The sequence below is a fragment of the Camelus dromedarius genome, chromosome 15 (assembly GCF_036321535.1).
Source record: "Camelus dromedarius isolate mCamDro1 chromosome 15, mCamDro1.pat, whole genome shotgun sequence".
NCBI lineage: Eukaryota > Metazoa > Chordata > Mammalia > Artiodactyla > Camelidae > Camelus > Camelus dromedarius.
In genome coordinates this window covers 16,119,735-16,138,435 of record NC_087450.1, presented here as the reverse complement: position 1 = coordinate 16,138,435, position 18,701 = coordinate 16,119,735, and the positions used below count along the sequence as shown (strand labels likewise).

At 45.7% G+C, this 18,701-nt stretch overlaps 1 protein-coding gene across 3 annotated transcripts in view; it reads left to right on the top strand.

Annotated features, from left to right (window-relative positions):
* Positions 1-348: 348 nt before the first annotated feature.
* Positions 349-18,701, top strand: part of MEIS1 (Meis homeobox 1) — a 131,706-nt gene continuing 113,353 nt past the window's right edge. The window contains exons 1-6 of one of the 3 annotated variants that reach the window (XM_010979914.3): positions 349-1,124; positions 2,990-3,216; positions 5,071-5,212; positions 5,751-5,801; positions 6,605-6,655; positions 8,046-8,192. In XM_010979914.3, coding sequence (XP_010978216.1) covers positions 1,113-1,124; positions 2,990-3,216; positions 5,071-5,212; positions 5,751-5,801; positions 6,605-6,655; positions 8,046-8,192 — 630 coding nt within the window. In that variant the 5' untranslated portion in view covers positions 349-1,112. Of the gene's footprint in view, positions 1,125-2,989; positions 3,217-3,246; positions 3,317-5,070; positions 5,213-5,750; positions 5,802-6,604; positions 6,656-8,045; positions 8,193-18,701 lie in introns of those variants that run through there. The other 2 variants (XM_010979915.3, XM_064494437.1) reach the window with 2 other exon arrangements.

The following is an 18,701-nucleotide window of genomic DNA, read 5'->3' as shown; positions in this document are numbered from 1 at the left end:
CCGAAAAATACTGGCAGACCCCAATAATTTCTAGGAAAGTCAGGAAGTCTATGAGCGGAGCCCTGTGCAAAATAACTCCTGCTGCTGCCTACCCCGCGTTTGGTCCCAATTTATTTCAAGACAGTCGGCTTTGGGGAGAGAGTCTGGAGAGGGAGGGAGAGAAAAGAATACGGAAAATAATGCCGGAGGCCGGGAGCTGCTGCCCGCGCTTGTGCGCGTGTGCCCTGGGTGTGTGGGTGTTTGTGCCTGGGCGTGCGATTTAATGGAGCGCCTCTCTGCCTCTCCAGTGCGGCCAGAGCTCGCTTCGCGCACCCACCCCTGCCGAGGAGCCTACTTGCTGCAGCCCAATGCATTGTGTAAGACGCGACCTGTTATGGCCACCACTACTTCCGGGTTCTAGCATTCTGGTCGGAATCCACCTCTCCGCCTGTGCAACACACACTTTACACACGCACGGGGACTGCAAGCGGGCAGCATCGATCGTGGCTCCTTTAAGACAAACTCAGACAGACATTTTTTTTAACCCTCCTCCTCTAATCTCCCTCCAGTGCAGCAGTTGCAAAGAGGGAGAGAGAGAGAGAGAGAAAGAGAAAGAGAGCGAGCGAGAGAAGAGAGAAACTGATTAGGAATTAGGACTGATTCAAGGGAAGCGAGCGCTAGGGCTTTGTGCATTTGAATATTAACATTTGAGGTGTTCTGACCAGAAGAAGACAGAGCGGATGATCATTCATTCACCACGTTGACAACCTCGCCTGTGATTGACAGCCGGAGTGGCAGAAAGCCATGAGATTTGGTAGTTGGGTCTGAGGGGCGCTTTTTTTTTAAACTGATTTTTTGGGGAGAGAAGATCTGCTTTTTTTTTTTTTTTTTTGCCTCCGCTGCTGTCTTGGAAACGGAGCGCTTTTATGCTCAGTGACTCGGGCGATTTGCTTCAGGTCCCGTAGACCGAAGATCTGGGACCAGTAGCTCACGTTGCTGGAGACGTTAAGGGATTTTTCGTCGTGCTTTTCATTTTTTTTTTTTCCGGGGGAGTTTGCGTATTTGTTTCTTTTCACACTGGCCTTAAAGAGGATATATTAGAAGTTGAAATAGGAAGGGAGCCAGGGAGGCCGATGGCGCAAAGGGTACGTATTAAAAAACAATTGTGGAACTCAAATGTGAGATTAAATTGAAACGTGGCTGAAAGACACTGCTAAAAAGTTTCCTTTTTTCTCTGTCTTTTTGAATGAGGCTCCTAAAGCCATGGCCTAAAGCGAGAGGATTTATTCAATGCATTTGTAGACTTATGTATGTTCCATGTAATTGTTAATTCAAGTAATGAAGTTTTCTATAGATTCCTAACCAGCAGCTATATAAATAAAAATACAAGCTTGGGCAATCATCTGTTTAAAAAAACAGAAACAAAAAAAAAACGCTAGCTACCTAATGCTATATAGTGTGAGCATTCAAGGAGCAGAAGTTTACAGCTATTTTAAAACTAAAATAAGCAGCTAGAAACTTCTGATATGTTATTGATTGTGGTCATCTCTAATATCACTGAAAGTATTTAGCATTTTTTAAGCAACTAACTTTGTCATAGTACAACGGTTTGGGGGGTCGGAAAGCATTCATCTTTTTAAAGTAATTTTAATGTTCATGGCTTTTTATGCAAGATAATACTTTGTAAGTTTTTCTTAGAAAAGCCTAGCACTAATTGGATGCTAAGCACACAACTCCTCACTTTAAAAATGCAATACTAATTTCCCCAATATTCCTATTTGAATGGAAATGTAGTGAGAGTAAAGTGAGACAATGACAACCCAACTGAGGTAGTTTCTTAAAAGAAAGGGGGTCTACAAAAAGCTTTCCTTGCATAATTTGTGCCCTGGCCCTCAAAGCTCTGTTTGCAAAAGAAAGTTACTAGGCTGACACATTTTTTTCTTTACTCTTTTGGTTCAGGCAAATGTCAGCGTTCTTCCAAACTCTTTTCACACCTCTGGCTTTAAGGAGATGAAAGTGGCAATTCCTCTTTTCTTTGAAAATCATTTCACTCTCAGTGCCTCCAAATCTTGAGAAAAGACCTTGTCTGAAATGAAGCCATGAGAAAAATCTAAATAGCTAAATTTCACACAACAAAATAATGACACACTATGAAAGTAGTTTTTCTACAGGAGGCAGATGGGAGGGTTGCATATGTATTTGCTTTTAAATTTGCTTTAAACATGATGAGTAACATTTGCCTCATTGACTTCTAGTCTGGGGGGAAAAGTTCACAAGAGCAGAAAAATAGACTAACTGCTCCAACTACAGATTTTCTTTAACTTTGGGGGGATATTGCTCAAGTCTAAATTCAACCCTAATGTACAAGAGAAGCTACCCTTCTCTGTTTCACTTATAAGGGGGCCAGTTAGTTTTGTATAATTTAGCAGAGTTTGTCTTGGAAAGCAAAGGGAATGCAGTATCTTGCAGGACTGCCTAACCCCACGCTGGCAGGGAAATAAAATGAGAAGCCTGTATGAATTCACGTGCTTGGCTTAGCTGTTCCCATCGTAACTTTTTTTTTTTCTTTTTTAAATTCCCCCTGATGGGAAGGGGCTCTGAAACTAGGCAGGTTTGCTGCACTGTCCTGGCACGTTTTATTATTGTGATTTTGAATTTCCTCCTCTAGAGACGTGCACGTTTTACCTTCCGCCCTCCGGGAGAATGCCTCCCTTTCTTCCTTCTTTCTTCCTTCCTTCCTTGCCAAAGGAGCCTGAATTTCTGGCTAGTTGATAGGGATACAAGTTAGGGCAAGACCATTCAACCTAGCCGAGTCTCACCTTGAATCCTAGAATTTGTACTTTAAAAAATATTTTTTACATAAGAAATCTCAACTTCAGAGATGCAAGGCCACCGAATTCCGGGTTGAAGGATCCAGCTGGACTGACATTATATAAGCCCTGTGCCTTGCCGTTCCCCCATTTGCCCGCCTGGCCTTCTGAACCGTGTTTCTCTCCTGTTTGTCATGCAGTACGACGACCTACCCCATTACGGGGGCATGGATGGAGTAGGCATCCCCTCCACGATGTATGGGGACCCGCACGCGGCCAGGTCCATGCAGCCGGTCCACCACCTGAACCACGGGCCTCCTCTGCACTCGCATCAGTACCCGCACACAGCTCACACCAACGCCATGGCTCCCAGCATGGGTTCCTCCGTCAATGACGCTTTAAAGAGAGATAAAGATGCCATTTATGGGTAGGTACGACGGGCAGCAAGTTAAATACTTGAGAGGCGATGCTTCCCCTCTTTCCCTTTGCCCTTGGCAAGAGGAAAGCCAGAGCTCTCTGGATTGAAGGTACATTATTTGGTGACTTTTCATCTGCTTTGCATGGAGACTGAGGGGAAGGCGGCCTGCCATCCCTATTGCACCCCAGCTCCACACACTCTCCGCGCCTGCCCAGCGCCCCGCTTTGCCGAGGCCATGCCCGCCGAGGGGTCGCCGTGCAGAAGTTGCCAGAGGTCCCTTGTCTCCCCAGACCCTGGCTCCGCTCCGTAGCTCAGCGGGTTGGAGTCCTCACTCGCTCGATTTCGCTGGGAGAGTGTTTGGGGTTTCTAAATGCAGGCGCCTTTGTGTTGGAACGAAACTTTTAGTTTCAAGGAAAATCTTTTAAGCCACTGATTGTTCTGACTTGCTAAGTTTACTCAGCAACCGTATGCTGGCTCTGCCACCGCACAATAAAATCAGGGGAGGACAGTTGCAGGTCAGGCAAGGGGAAACAGGCTTTGCATTGAGGAGGTCGGGCCACTGTAGTCAAGGAGAGGAGCTTGCTCTGAATTGTTGCAGACCTTAGGAAACTTCTAGCCGTTTTCGTACTTGTGTTCAAAGGCGAAACCTGCAGGATTTAGAAGTAGAAGCCGGGTGCTCTCGGGCCGGCGTTGTCTTCCGGCTGCTGTTCACACCGGGTTCTCCCCCGCCCTCCGGTTCGACCCTGGACTAGTAAAACCCTTTGAAAGTCATTTGTGCCTACTGTGTGCTGATGCATTTGAGGATCTCTTTTTAATTGGCAGCAACTTTTCTTTCTATTTATTTATCCTTTTGGGAAAAAAAATCAGGCAACACTGACCGTCCAGGGCTGAAAACCCTTTCTGCTTTATCTTCTGGTCCCTTATGCGATGGGCTTGCTTAAATCCCAGCGTCCTCTCCGCAGCGTTAACTGCAAATGGTTTAGTCTCTGGGGCAGAACATTTGGGGAAGCTTTGAAAAGGACCCCAAACTGTTAAATTCCCAGCTGGGCTGTGAGAGCTAATAAAAGACTTGAGACACCTTCTTGAGCATTAGAAGCCTTTTTTTTTTTTTAAATGGGCTGAGATAGGCGACATCTAGGCCCCTAGAAATGCTAGCTGCTTTGCCATTCCGCAGGGACAAAATGAAAGGCTTGACCGCAGGAACATTTGAGGGAACTTTCTTTAGGGGGCGGAGGAGGCCATCGGCGAAGGGAGGGAAGTGTGCAGGCAGCCGAGCAGGAGCCCTCCTGCTCTCCGAGGGCCGTGGGGTCGGGATCGGGAAAGGCAGCCCTCTGACACTAGGTCCTGCAGCCAGAGAGGTCTTTTCCCCAAGTTAGCTGAGCTCCTGCCACCAAGATCCCCAGAGCCTTGGGCTGGGCGAGGCGGCCTTGCAGGAACCCATTTGAACGCGCTTCCCCGACCCGTGCGCCCAGCGCCTTTCTCCTCTTCCAGGTCCTGGATGCTCAGCGGAGGGACGAGGGCTTGTCGGGGTGGGAAACTTAATTCAAAATGGCTGCTGGAACCGCTTGGGTTTTATTCTTAGCAAATGTTACCAATTTCTCCGGCCAGATATGCTGAACCAATCCTCAGATACGGTCTATGGCTTAGGGCCTCCGACTTCGGGGGGCCCAAGGAGGAAAGGGGAGGTGAGCAGTCACCTGGGGGGGGGTTGAGGGGGGAAAGGGGAACAAGTAGATGACAAATTCAGGGAGGGGGGTCCCTGCCTTGAGCTCCTCCGGCTGTTTTTCTTGGTCACCTTTTTTTTTTTCTCACTGACGCGGGACTAACCATTGTGTTGTTTGTGACTGTTGTATTTTCTTGCAGACACCCCCTCTTCCCTCTCTTAGCACTGATTTTTGAGAAATGTGAATTAGCTACTTGTACCCCCCGCGAGCCGGGGGTGGCGGGCGGGGACGTCTGCTCCTCAGAGTCATTCAATGAAGATATAGCCGTGTTCGCCAAACAGGTCAGCAAAATCAATGTTTCAAAAGTAAAAGAAAAAAAAAAAAACCCAAACCTCCCTCCCCTGACCCAGCACATTTTGAAAAGTAACCAGCCAACAGTCCGCCCTAAGCCAGGCCTGTTACATCTTCCCTGAACTTTTCCTCCTAAATGAGTGTCTGTTTGCGGACGGCCCCAAATCACCCATATTCTCACCCACTTCCGCTCCCCAACCCGACGCAGAAAGCTCACTCTGTAAAGTGCAGCCCCAAACCCATCGCGCAGGAGCTGCCTGGGACCGGGCGAGCTGGGCAGTGATCTCTAGAAGCACAGTTGCTGGGAGAAGTAACCCTGAGCTCTGGGCTTGTTTTTGGCTTGTTTGACTCACATTGAAGGGTTTCTGCGCGGGACGAACTCGGTGTCACCGAGTCTGTCCCGGAGGTTACATCCTGCCCCCGATCTTGTAATGAGGCAAGAAACTAGGAAGGCAACCAGATTTCAAATGTTTCTTTCTTTCCCCCCCTCTCCCCTCCCTCTCCCCTCTCCTTCTCACTTGCATTTAGATTCGCGCAGAAAAACCTCTATTTTCTTCTAATCCAGAACTGGATAACTTGGTAAGAGCGGACCCCTCACTCCCTTCCCCCACATCTTCCCTCCCCCCCAAGACCCCCCTCCCCCCAAGCTTTGCTTTGAGAGCCCTGAGGTTTCTAGATGGGTCTTGCCGTAGTTGCAAGTGGGCTGCAGAGCTTTCCATCCACCGGCAAGTGGTCCGGGACAAGGTCCCGGGGAAATAAATTCACCTCGAGAGGGGCCGGGCGAGCCGGCGCGGGGGAAACGCGAGCTTTTGTTTTTTATGACAGCCGGGCAGCGCGGCTCTAATCAGCGCGGGGATTTATCTCCGGGCCTGTCAGCGTGTGTGCTTAAACTTTGCGGACTTCCCAGCCCTCAAAGTCGCGTCACGAGGGCAGCAACTGGGCCCGAGCCCCCCAACCACCAGTGTGTCTGAAAGGTGTGCGGAAGGCAGTGGAAACTTGGCAGTGTGAAAAGCCACAGTTTGGGGGCTGTTGGGATATTCTCGGTGCGCTCCTTCCAAAGAAACACCTAGCCGAGGGATGCAGCCCTTTGGGGGGTGGGGGTAGGGGCAGTGGGGCTGAGACAAGGGGGAGTCGTGGGGGAAGAGAGTGTTTACGACCCCCACTTAAATGCTTTGTTGTTGTTTTAGCTATTTTTTTTCCTCCTTAAGAAATATAAACCTCTAGATGGTACCCAGTCGCTGCTGTTAAGTTTTAGTGTTATTGCCATAAATCAAAATAACTCTATTTACTGGGGGGAGGGGTGGGCTGGAGATGTTAGAGCTGTGACAGCCAATTTTCTGCAAACTAGGACTGGGGTGCTCATTCTTTTTGTATCTTTGCAGATGATTCAAGCCATACAAGTATTAAGGTTTCATCTGTTGGAATTAGAGAAGGTAATTTCTCTAGCTTTTTCTCCTTTTACTCCCCTCTGCACCCCAACACACAGAAGGGGAGGGTTCAGAATGGCTGAAGTTCAGGCTTCTGGGACATTTGCATAAATGTCTTTCTCTCTGGTAATTAGTGTCAAGGCCAATCTTAACGTCCATTTCTCTTTGCAGTTTAATTACAATTTCAGCCACTAAAACCGGGATCACAAACGCCCCAGCCTTGTATTCATTCTTAATACCTTGCTGGCTTTGTATAAACAGTTGCAATTCTATGCATCCCCTTTGATGTGTAGAATGCTGTTGTGAGTTTGCTTCACAGGTTATACCTCTGTGGTCTCTTCTCTTCCTCTTCCTCCTTTTCTTCACTACCACTGGGAGGGGAGAGTTTTGTTTAGTTTTAGTGAGTTTCTGGAAGACAGTCTGAGAGCAGCGGCAGGTCAGACACAGAGGAGAGGCGGAGAGGGAGGAGGAGGAGTGGGCAGGGAATCTAGAAGAGGTGGTGGGGGAGGCACTTGAAACATTTTGCAGAGACAAAGCAGAGTTGATAGTTGTGTCAATTTCTTGAATCTGGGACTCCTGCACACACACCCCACCTTCACACTCAAGAAGGGGTGTGGAATAACGTGATTTTGCTAGATATTCTGTAAATCTCAGCAATAAAAACTTAATGTATTATAATTCAAACTACCATTAAATTGCAAGCACACTAGGGTTCCTTGGGAATTTTTGCATGTCATTGTTGCCTGGGTCCTGTAAGAGACCACTCTACTTACACCTAAATATTTTGAAGCATTCTTTTTCCTAAAAAAAGAAATCAATTAGATACATTTTTGTGGCTGTAGGGTTTTTTTCTCCCGTATCATGAGCCCCCCTCCCCCCCCTTTTTTAAGGAAGCATCCTAAAATATGCCTCTTATGGATGGAAACCCTAATTACAAATGTTATTAGGACTTGGGTTGTCAGGCATATGTCCTATGCCAACACAGTATTGGTCCTTTGGAGAATATACATACATATAGTTTGTTATTAGACATGTTGGAAAAGGATTTATGATAAAGTAACTGGACGAAATTAAATAGTTTACCTTAAATGTCACCCACGCAGGTCACCTCTCTAATGGCCACAGCCCTGGGAGCAGATGAATTTAACACGGGTGTTGAATATGGTGTAGCCTGTGAATCATCTTGTCACTGTCAATTTTCTGGGATATCTCTATTTTGCAAGAAAAGAAAGTTATTCCTAATTCTGGATGCATCTGGGGGTCTCTGGAGGACAATTGCCCTGTGTTTCCCCTATTTGGAAGTTTGGATCTCACAAGGGGGGTGGACTGCACTTGTCAATGTCATTTATGAACTCCTGATTATATTTCCATTTTTTTTATTTCTGTCATAATGTAGGTACACGAATTATGTGACAATTTCTGCCACCGGTATATTAGCTGTTTGAAAGGGAAAATGCCTATCGATTTGGTGATAGACGATAGAGAAGGAGGATCAAAATCAGACAGTGAAGATATAACAAGATCAGCAAATCTAACCGACCAGGTATGCGCTTTTCAATTTCAACATCCCTGGGAAAAAAAAATCTGTATGCATATTGCTTGCTGGGTCACTACCACCTCCTTTTATTATTTGCATATGATTAAGTCCCTTTTAGATACATTTCCATCGAAATGAAAATTTTTGAATAATGTGGCTATTATTGCTTCATTAAGGCTGGCTCTGGGATTCGACCTGGAGAGATGAGCTTGTAAAAGCTTTGCCTGCAAACTTGACCTGTTTCTTGTCGCTTTTAATTTTTGTCTTTATTTTATTTACCCTCTATAATAATGGGAGTGTTCACTGCCAGTGACCGCCTCTGATTGTAGGGCTTTGTTCTGGAGCATTTCCACCCCCCCTTCTATCTCAAAGAAAAGAAAAGTGTAGGGTCTGCTTATTTCTTATTTTATTAGGAATAAATCCAAGATAGGTGGTCTAAGAGAGAGAGGGAGGGTTTGAAATCTAGCAAATGCTGGCTATTTTCTCCCTGTCTATACGGTTCATTAGCCTGTCTTGTCAGTTTTCCTCGGCCGAACGCTTCTAGACCTCACTGAACATTGCTTTGTGCAGTGCCCGCTGCAAGCTCGCCCATTTTATTGTACTTAATAGAAAAAATAAGACCAGGCCGAGGTTATAAAAACAGATAAATATGGACGTTTCTCCTCCTCCTTTCCACTCATCCTCCAGCTGGTACGTGCTCTGGGCCCTCTGGGTTGGCAGCTTTTGGAAGTGTCAGCGTCAGAGGCACCCCGGTGACTCCCTCGGTGTGGCGGGTGGGGGACCTCGCGCCGCCCTGCTCTCAACTGCCGGCCTCTGCCTGCTTCGCCCCCTCCTCGCTCGTCCTCCCTGCAGGCCCTTCTTCCGCTGCGTTGCTAAGTGGGGACGACTTTTATTTGGAGTGGCTGGGGGGGGGGGGATTTCTCTCTCTCTCTCTCACCCCAACACCACTGTTTCCTCCCAGTCTCTCTCTCTCCCTCTCTCCCCCTCTTTCTCTCTCTCCTGTCGCCGTATCTCTGGATTGGCCCTAAGGAATTGCAAAAATGCCATGAAAGTGAAAACGTGAGGAGTGGGTGAGATGAAACAGGGCTCAGGACAGCTCTTGGTTGCGAATTGTTGCAGCGCGTCTGGAGAGTTGGGTTGCGGGCCTCCTGCGCCTCTCCACACATAAGTGAAGGCCCAGAGTTGTTTCTCTTTCTGACTTGGCACGTGAGTCCCGTCTTGGGGGAGAGATCAGCCTGCCTTTGTTAAGCCAAAGGACAGCCAGTCATACAGAGGTTTTCCTTTGCAAACCCTGCCATGATCACGCTTGGGCGGCTGTCTTGCAGAGTCCTTGCCGGAGTGCCCGACTCCTCCGTCTTGGTGTCCTCCTAAAGTTTGCTTCTCTCCACATCACCCCCTTAAAATTCCCAGCTTGGACTTTTCTGGGTGACCCCGCGGCGGAGGCTGAATCCCTCCTTTCCCCACGAAAGAGTGGAGGGCAGGCAAAGCTGAGCTTTAAGAGCGCCAACGAGCCGGGTCTTTTCTACTCTTTGGCAAGTTGCAAACTTTCGGCAGTGTAGACGAGTGCACGGAACAGGCAGCCGGCGCAATCCCGGCGCGGCCCGGCCGAGGTGGGAACCCTGCAGGCGGCTCTCGGCCCCGGCCCCGCGGGCCGCCGGGCCTCCCGCCTGGTTCAGGCCGCCAGCCCTCGCCCGGGAGCTGTTAAATGCTGATTCCGCTGAGGAACCCTCGGGTAGCTGCTGTTGAATAAAAATTGTAATCCAACAAGCCTAACTAGAAAATGGGATTCTAAAAGCTCCGGAGTGCTGGGTACATAAAGCTATTTGAGCAAATTACAAGAATCGCTTAGGGGCACAAATGAAATCAACACTTTAATTGCCTCCAAAATGAAGATTTATACCCCATTTTCTCAACGAATCATTATTTTATTAAAGTCAAAGATGAAGGACCAAAGTTATGGGTGCTTGGGGCGGGGGATACAAAACTGATGAAACATCACTGGGTTCTCCCCCTACTCCTTCGGTAAACTTTTGTTACTCAATTGCCTTTATTTGAGACAGGCAGATTGGTAGGCAGTTGTCTTGGGTGAAAATTCACTCTTACTCTCCTCCCCCACCTCGAAAATGAGCAGCGTGCGTCCGGTCCCGCCGCTTACGAGTGGGCTTCGAAGCTCCGGCTGAGCTCGTGGCCCGGATGGCCTGTGCGCGTGGGCGCGCTCGCGTGACCCCTCGGGCTCTCCCCGGTCTCCGTTGGTCGGACGGAGGGCAGCAAGCCTGAGTCCGTGCTTGCGAATGGTCCGCTTCCCAGGAGCCGGGAGCGAGTGTGCCTGCGCTCCCTTTGGAAAGGGAAGCCCAGGTCGCGGGGCGCACGCGGGACGTTGCCTCGGCAGCGCGGTGGAGTTCCCTGTCCAGGGAAGTGGGGACTGAGGGACGAGGCACCAGGGCCCCCTCGTAGGCGCCAGTGCTCCCAACTGGAGCCGGATCTCGGGTCCCCGGGGGAGCTGGACCCCTAGTGCGGCGCCCTGAGGGCCGAGCCCGGAAAGGACGGCCTCGCCACCTGTCTGCGAATGTGGCCCAGCCAGTTTGAGCCCCGGCAGAGGGTGCGCTGCGGCACTGGATGCTTCAGGTGTGGTGCGAGCGCGGGGACTCGTTAGCTCATTAACCCCTCTGTCTCTAGGGCCCTGCTGGAGGCCCAGTTTATTTTACTTTTTCCCTCAGAGGGCGCGAAGGCTGCCACCCGCACAGAACCTGGGATCCCCGACTTTGATACCAGCCGGTTTCCGGGAGGGCTAAGTCTGTGGAAATCTACTTGGCCTTGTAGTATTGTTGGTTTGTTTTTTTCTTCTTCTTCCTCCTCTTATCAGATTAAGACGCCAGTAGAAGCCATAAGCCATAAACCATAAGCTCGCTCTCCCCCACCCCACCACCATCGTCCCCCTCCCTTCACTCCCAGATCCCGAGGTCCCAGGCCCGAGAGCCCCATCCCACGGGCGCAGGCCTCCCGGGCGCCCTCTCCCGACGGCCAGCCTCCCCGCTCCGCACGGATGCACCCGACGCCCCGGAGCCTGGGGGCAGCGAAGGAGAAGCGGGGGCTTCCGAGCCTCGGCAAGGGGCGAGGGCCCGGCTGCGACCCCAGGCGTCGGCCTGGCGCAGAGGGGGCCACCGTGTGAGGCGTCGAGGCCAGAGCTGAGCCTGGTTGGCGGTGGAGAAGGGCGCGGCGCGAGGGGAGGCGGGGCTCGTGTCTGAGGGACCCAGGGTGGAACCGGGGGCGCCGAGAGGGGTTAGGCGGGGAAGAACCCGGCTACCCAGACGCCAGGCTTTAGGCCGCGCTCCTGGAAGGGGCTGTCGAGTGAAGTCTTCTTTCCCAGGGCTGTCTGTTGCTCGCCACTCCTTGAGTCTAAGCATTTTCCACTCCAAGAACGAGTCGAGAGGGAGTGGAGAGAGGAGCTAGGCTCCCCGGCCCCAGAGGTCGCCACCCGGGGCTGCCAGGCCTGCTCGCAGGGAGCGGGTCTAGCTGGGCCTGTGCTCCGGCATCAACCCGGGTTCTCCCACAAACAGTGGAAGGCAAAGGAACTGTCCCTGTGGATTACAATTTTTATTCAACAGCAGCTCTCCGGGGGGTCCTCGGCTGAATCTGCATTTAACAGCTCCTGGGCGGGGGCTGGCGGGCTGCACAGGGCGCCCTGTTGCATGTTAATCCAGATTTGTCCCTGACATCTGGGGAGAAGTAATGTCGCTCGCGGAGATGGAACCAGAAAGCCACGCTCGCCAGGCAGGTTAAATGCCAAGTGCTGCTGGGCTCCCCGGGGAGGGGGGACCGCCGCCGGGGCTGCGCGGCCCAGGCTGGAGAGCGCCAGGCTTCCGGGCCTCGGGGATCCGGGGCGGCCCTGGGCCAGAGCGCTTTGGTTCCCCAGTGGGTCAGGGAACCCAGGTGGTGACGGTTTTATTTGAAGAGTCGGGAATGTTGTTTCTAAAGCATAGTTGGAGATAAAATTCTTACAACTGAACTTGGACTTGGTTGAAAACACCCCCTCTCTGCAAAGTGGAGTGGGGATGCCTCCAAGGGAGATTTAAACTCTCTCTTTTTGGAAGGTGTTTCTCAGGAATGAGGATGGGGAGGCCTAATGTTCTTGATGAATTGGATCTGCTGCTTTAGGGGAAAAAAAAAAATAGATGAGGCCCTGGGATATTTACTAATACTAGGAATGCAAGCCGTTTATTTTCATCCAGTAAGGAAGCGGGACACAAACAGCGAGGGTCAGGAAAATGGTCCCTTTGTCAGGTAGTTTCTAAATGCTTACACATAGACACACCTTATTTAAATTGTAAATACTTTAGAGCTTCTCACTTAATGCCTTAATCCTGGAACCTCTCAGTCCACAGGGCTTGCAAGCAATGGGGTCTTAGAATGGTCTAACTTCACTTTTGATTGTTGTTGTGGGTCGTGTGGGGTACTTTATTCCTTTTTGAAATATGTCAAAGGGAAATTATGGCAAGATTCTCTTTAATGATTAAATAATAAGGTGTTGACTGCCTGTCACTACAGGGGCTAATTGGGATGTTCATTCTAGGCTCTTTATTGCTTAATATCCTTTGATTTAAAAGGTAGTTGTTTACCAGGTGTGTTTTTACTGTTGTTTTCTGGCTGGCTTTGTGTGTGTGTTTATGTGTGAATGTCAGATTAGTGATGTATTGATTCTTAGGAGGGGCACTTCAAAAACATCCGAGGAAAAAAATAAAGTACAGAGTATATGCCCATAGTTGAGATCAGTTACATTGTCCAGTGTCTCGAAGTCTAAATGCTAATATTACAAAAGTTATTCCCTTTTCCTGGCTTCTGTCTCTTTCTCGATGGAAGTCCCCAGTGCATGTTTGCTGGTTAATGGAAAGCAATGATACTAACGCTACTTTGTACAAAGTAAAGCCCCCTAACAGTAACTATTGTTCAGTGTTTTAACCAGCTCTGTGGCAATAGGTCACTGAAATAGCAATTCCTCTCCCACCAGAATGATTCCATTGCTCACGATTTGGAAATACATAGACTATGGCCATCGGTCCTGTAGACTTTGATTAGAAAACATGGAGAAACTTAAATAGTAGAAGAAGAAGAGAAAGAGGAGGAAGAAAAAAAAAGGCATTAAAATATGGGGCTGCTTTCAAAAAAGTCATTGAAACATCATGTTATAATTGCCCAACTTTGAAAATAAACAAATTTTAAATCATTATGTTTTCAAACACTCATATGTTTAAATGTTAAAATGTTTGTCATAGTCCGAAAGATTTAAAACACAGCTGTTGCCGGGTGACGGAGGAGAAAATTATGCAGTAAAACTCCATACTTTTAAAAACAAAGACTATTTGTGGTCCCATAGCAGAAACTTCAGTTTTTTAAGGCCAAGCAGATAGGCAAGAGGGTTACCATGTTAACATGGGGCCTTCTGTTGTGAAACTAGCTTACCTTCGGTCACAGGTGGCGGTGGACAAACTGTGAAGAATGCATAAGCAGTTGTATTAAGACAGTTTAGAAACGAAAATGCTGTCAGATGAGTTCCAGGGAAGTATTTCCATATTGGTAACCTTACACTTGCCATCACACTAGCAATATTTTCTTCTGAAACGTAAATATGTCAAACAAATGTGAAATGCTTAAGTTTTAATAAATGATCATTTAATCATCCAACACAACCCAAGTATGTATACAGACACTTTTAAAGAAAAGTCGGCATGTGGCCAAATTCCTATAGGGACTAGCAGGGTAATGATCAAAAAATGAACACAAAATAAGACTTCCTGTAGGAGGGTCTATAATTCAACATTATTTGACTCCACTGTCAGGGAAATAGTTGAAGGATAGTAAACGGATACCGTTCTCAGTCATTTTTGTTACACAGTCTTAAATGTTTGCAACCGTAGCATTTTACATGGCCTTTTTTGGGGTTATGATAGCTGTCAGATTTGTACCAAAGTCGTACTTGAATTTAGGTTATCTTTGAAGCAAATATTTTTGCCAGGTCTCCTGAGTGCAAAAAATTAATTTCACGTTGAAAAATGACATCAAAACTTTGGCAAAGTATTCTTTTACAAATAAAGAAATAAAAACAGAATGCACATGACACCGTGTAGCTGACAGTTGTGCAGATGTTAGGCCTAAAGGTTTCCAAAATCCCAAGTGAAAGAACCCTGCTCTAAATCACGTAGGGCGGGGGTTCTTATTCAGCAGGAAACATCAGGATATTGTACCTGTTTAAAAGGTTAGGGTCCAAACAGCATATACAGTCTCCCACCTTGAATTTAAATAATAATTCCAAAATTTGACTTTGGGGAACCAGTAAAAGTTTGAATATTTTATTTAATATCTGTGAATATACCTCACGTATATAAAATCGGTTTTGAAAAACTCAAGCAGATGAGTGTGTTTGTGTCGGGTAAAGGATAAAAAGTCTCCCTCACTGTATTCTTAATTTAACGTACCGTGATTTCAGGATTATGGGAATTGGAGAAAGCTTTTTGGAGTCTAAAGCAGCCACTCTAGAAAGCAGACCTACATCGGGCAATTGCTGGATTTCCCACACTTATGAATTTGACATTTTAATAAATGGTGTAAAAGATACCATGTGAAATATGTGAGAATATATTCATTTAAATATTTGTCACTAGAATCCAATTTCAATCAATTTAATGCATTCATGTGTGCAGAATTAAAGCAATTGGCAACACTTTGCTACACACTCTCTGAACACTTTTTTTTTTTTTTTCCCAAATAGCATTTCTTACTCTAGGAAATGCATTCTTGTTAAAGGAAAATATGAGAGTGCCAGTCTTTTGAAATTATTTTATATTTCTGGACTTCTTGGATCAGAATTCCTAAAATTGACTAAAACATATCATAAAGAGTTTATTCTCTGTTGAGAAAAAAAAAAAAGCTTATTTCTACATTTATTGAATTATACACCAGTTGTTTTTTGGTATCGTGAGTATATACAGTTAAACATAAATTATAGCCAGAACTAAGTCATTAACTCTCTTTAAGATGCAGTAACCACACTCTGGCTTCTTCCGTGCACCACTGTGTATGGCATGAACTCATGCAGGAGAAATAAGTTGAGAAAATAAATTCTGCATTATTTATAATCCTCAAAAATATATTTCTACAATGGATTCTTTCCTTAATAGCCTTCAGGACTCCATTTACAATTAATAGGATTTATAATCATGAGGCAAAGAACCTTGAGTGTGAAGTGTTATGCATGGGTCTTTAAAAAACTTAAGTGAAATCGTTATTTTTCCACAGAAGGGAAATGCTGTACCTATAAATAAGTTTACCAAGTAATACTTTTAAAATCACTGCAACTTTTTATGAGTTTAACAAGTTTAAGCAACATTTTATAGTCTTTTTCCCCCCTTCATTTTGACACAATACCAAGTCTTAAATGTTACCATCGATTTAAATGTGTATGATTCTGACTCATTTAGAAGATAGGAGGAAGTAAATCATTGACGTTTTGAGTGATAGCAGTGTTGTTCCCCGACAGCATATGCTAACTTGAAATTAATCGTTGCTGAGGAATTCCCATTTCTTTAGGTTTTTTCCGTACACTTTCCAACACAACATGATAGCATGTTCATTATTCATTGGTTGTAAATACCCGGGTTGTTGGTTGTTATTCAGCAGGACAGGACCAGAGAGCTCTTTCTTTTTCCGATCACCTCTTCCCCACCGACTGGCAGGCCCCCTAGGCCTGAGGTTTGAACTTGAACTTGTTTCCCAGGTCCCATTTCCCTGTTTCAGTACCTTGTGGGTTATCCACCCACACGTGGGTCTATTTTCCTGAGAAGATGAAAAATGTTAGTCACTTTAGAAGAGGAATGAATAGAGACCAAATTCATCAGATATTCCCAACCTGTGCTTTTACAATCCGGTGAGAAACCCAAAACTGTTATTCTTGTTTGCCTTCCCTAGGGCTGTGAACATTTGATATAAAGATTCATATCAGCCTCTTTGTGTTCTTCCTCTTAAGGCCTAAATGTTTGTTTTCAGTGACTGGATTCTTAACTGATAGTCCATATTTGGTCCCAGACCTCCATGATTTACATTTTATTCTGCATTTGCATTCACATTATGTCCCATAGAAACTCTTTAAAGTCAAGTGTGTTTATGGCTATTATGAAACTCTGGAAAATGAAGTTTGTAATGAAACCGACGTAGTCATCAAAAGGACGATGAAGGAAGCAATTTGATGTAAACCCAGTTTTCTTATCCCATCCCAACTTGTAAAAGGCTTCTCGCTCTTCTTTTAAAAATATTAGAAGCTGAATGAATAAGAATTTCTTTGACAATAAAACTCCTCTGCATGTCTGCGTTACTATTTGGATGTGTTCTCAAATGTTAACTTTAATTTGTTAGACAAGATATAATTAACTGTGACCTATAGTGTTTTCTGTGATTCAGGGGCTATTCCTTAGTGATCTGAAAACTTAATTTCATCCTAAATGGTGTGCGATGTCTGAGGTTCTAAACGCATGCTTCCACTATTTACAAGAAGTGGAAATAGTCCATGCGTCTACAGGGCTTCAAAAGGGAGATGCTTTGGGGGTGGCGACTAACCATTTTTACAGTATAAAGTCGTAGCAACTACCCAGTGTACACGGGTTCTGTTTGAATTTTTTTCCCTAGCCTTCTTTTTTATTCACTGCAATATTAAAACTATTCACTCACAAAGAAAAAACAAAAAATCGCTGTGCATTTCACAGAACAGAAACTCATACGTGGCATTTTCAACCTAGTCATTTTATTGATCTTCAAAAATAGTAGCGTACAGAGAGAATTAAGAAATGCAGCTAATAGGTAAAATGCTATTAGCAATGATGCTATAATCAGAATAGAAACCTTAGCAGTAAATTGAATTGGGCATTTTGCCTTTAGTTGGAACATTTACTTGAAAGTTCCCACCAGATCCAGAATTGTTTTAAAACCCCCGCTGAAGAATATTTTAGTGTAAGAACTTCGTGCTAACTCACCATTGGACGTTACATTTATTTGAAATTGTTCATTCATCAGAGACTCAGTCTCATAGTAACCACCCTGCCCTTCACTCTTGAACAGTTCAGATAAATGTATTATTTATTTACAGTCTATTGTATACATTATTTATGGGAAATATGCTATAACTCTACAGAGCATATGGAATTTATCTTTGCGAGACACGGGTGGCGTCTCTGCCAGAAGGGGCACAGCCTGTGTAAGTAATAAGATTGCCCTCCATGTACAGATAAATATCATCTCTTACAGAGTCATTACGTGTTAGCATTTCGTAATTCCAGGTGCCAGTGCGTTTTCCCGCTTTCATTTTAATTGTCATCGTTTTCTTGGCTCTAGCTTCTGCCAGAGAGAATCAGAAACTTTACATTTTGAATCGATCTCGGTGCTACATGAATATCTTTGAGGGGGAATATAAGCTATTGAGTAGCAAAATCATTTAACCCCTTCATTTCTTTCAGTGTGCTTCCCTGTCCCTGACTTAATGTGTTAAAAATTTTCCCAAGAAGCTTGTTCATGACATTTTGAACGCTGGTTGTAGATTTGGGGCCCTGGCCTATTGCTTCTCCATATGGGGGCATTTTTATAAGCTGTGTTCAAAACAAAACCACCAAGAAAAGTATCAGGCTCGTGGTGCCCTGCACTTCCTTGCACAAAATATTAGAGACGTGTAGACTGGGCTTGTTCTAAGCCCATCAAGTGTATTGTTGGTGTTCAAGTATTTTTTTATTCTCATAATTATTCAAAGCCAGTAACAATCTGCATTTGAGTGAATATAAACATTTTTATCCTGGAATTTGGGATTTGCAGCAACTCAATTTTATTTTCCAAATTACCCTGTCATTTCAATTAGGTGCATTGTTCCTCGCTCTGCTGTTTCGACATTCTAAAGGTTTGCTTGCCACCCTAAGAGAGAGGGTTGTTTGAGTGTTTAATATTTATTGAGGGCATATAAAGAACATGCCAATAGAAAAAGAGGAGAATAAAACATTATCAAATCAACTGTGGGGCTTTTCTTCACTCATAGGATGCTTCTGATACTCCAAATACTCTGTAACTGTTACAATAATATGACTGGCCTCAAGAATAATAGCCCTGGGTATTCCGGGGAGAATGGCGTTCTGATTAACTGGAATTCCTTAAAAAGTACACCAGTGGTGCGACTCAGCCTCCTGCTTCTGCAGTTCACACTTGCTTTGGTTGACCTCTTAAATGCCTTGAAGGATAGAGAGCATGGCCATCCTAGGAACCAGAAACGCAAATTAAATTTCAAGATGCTTTGAGAAAGACCTCTGTAATGATTGCACCAAGATAAACAGTGAAGAAAAGGGAATAATCAACTCCCCACCTTCAAACTCCACACTGTGAGAGGGCTTAAAGGTTCAAAAATCCTTGAGGGAGGATGATACTTGGAAAATGAAATTTGATTGGAAATATAAAAACTGGCAATGCTTCTAAAAAACAGAAAAAAAAAAAATA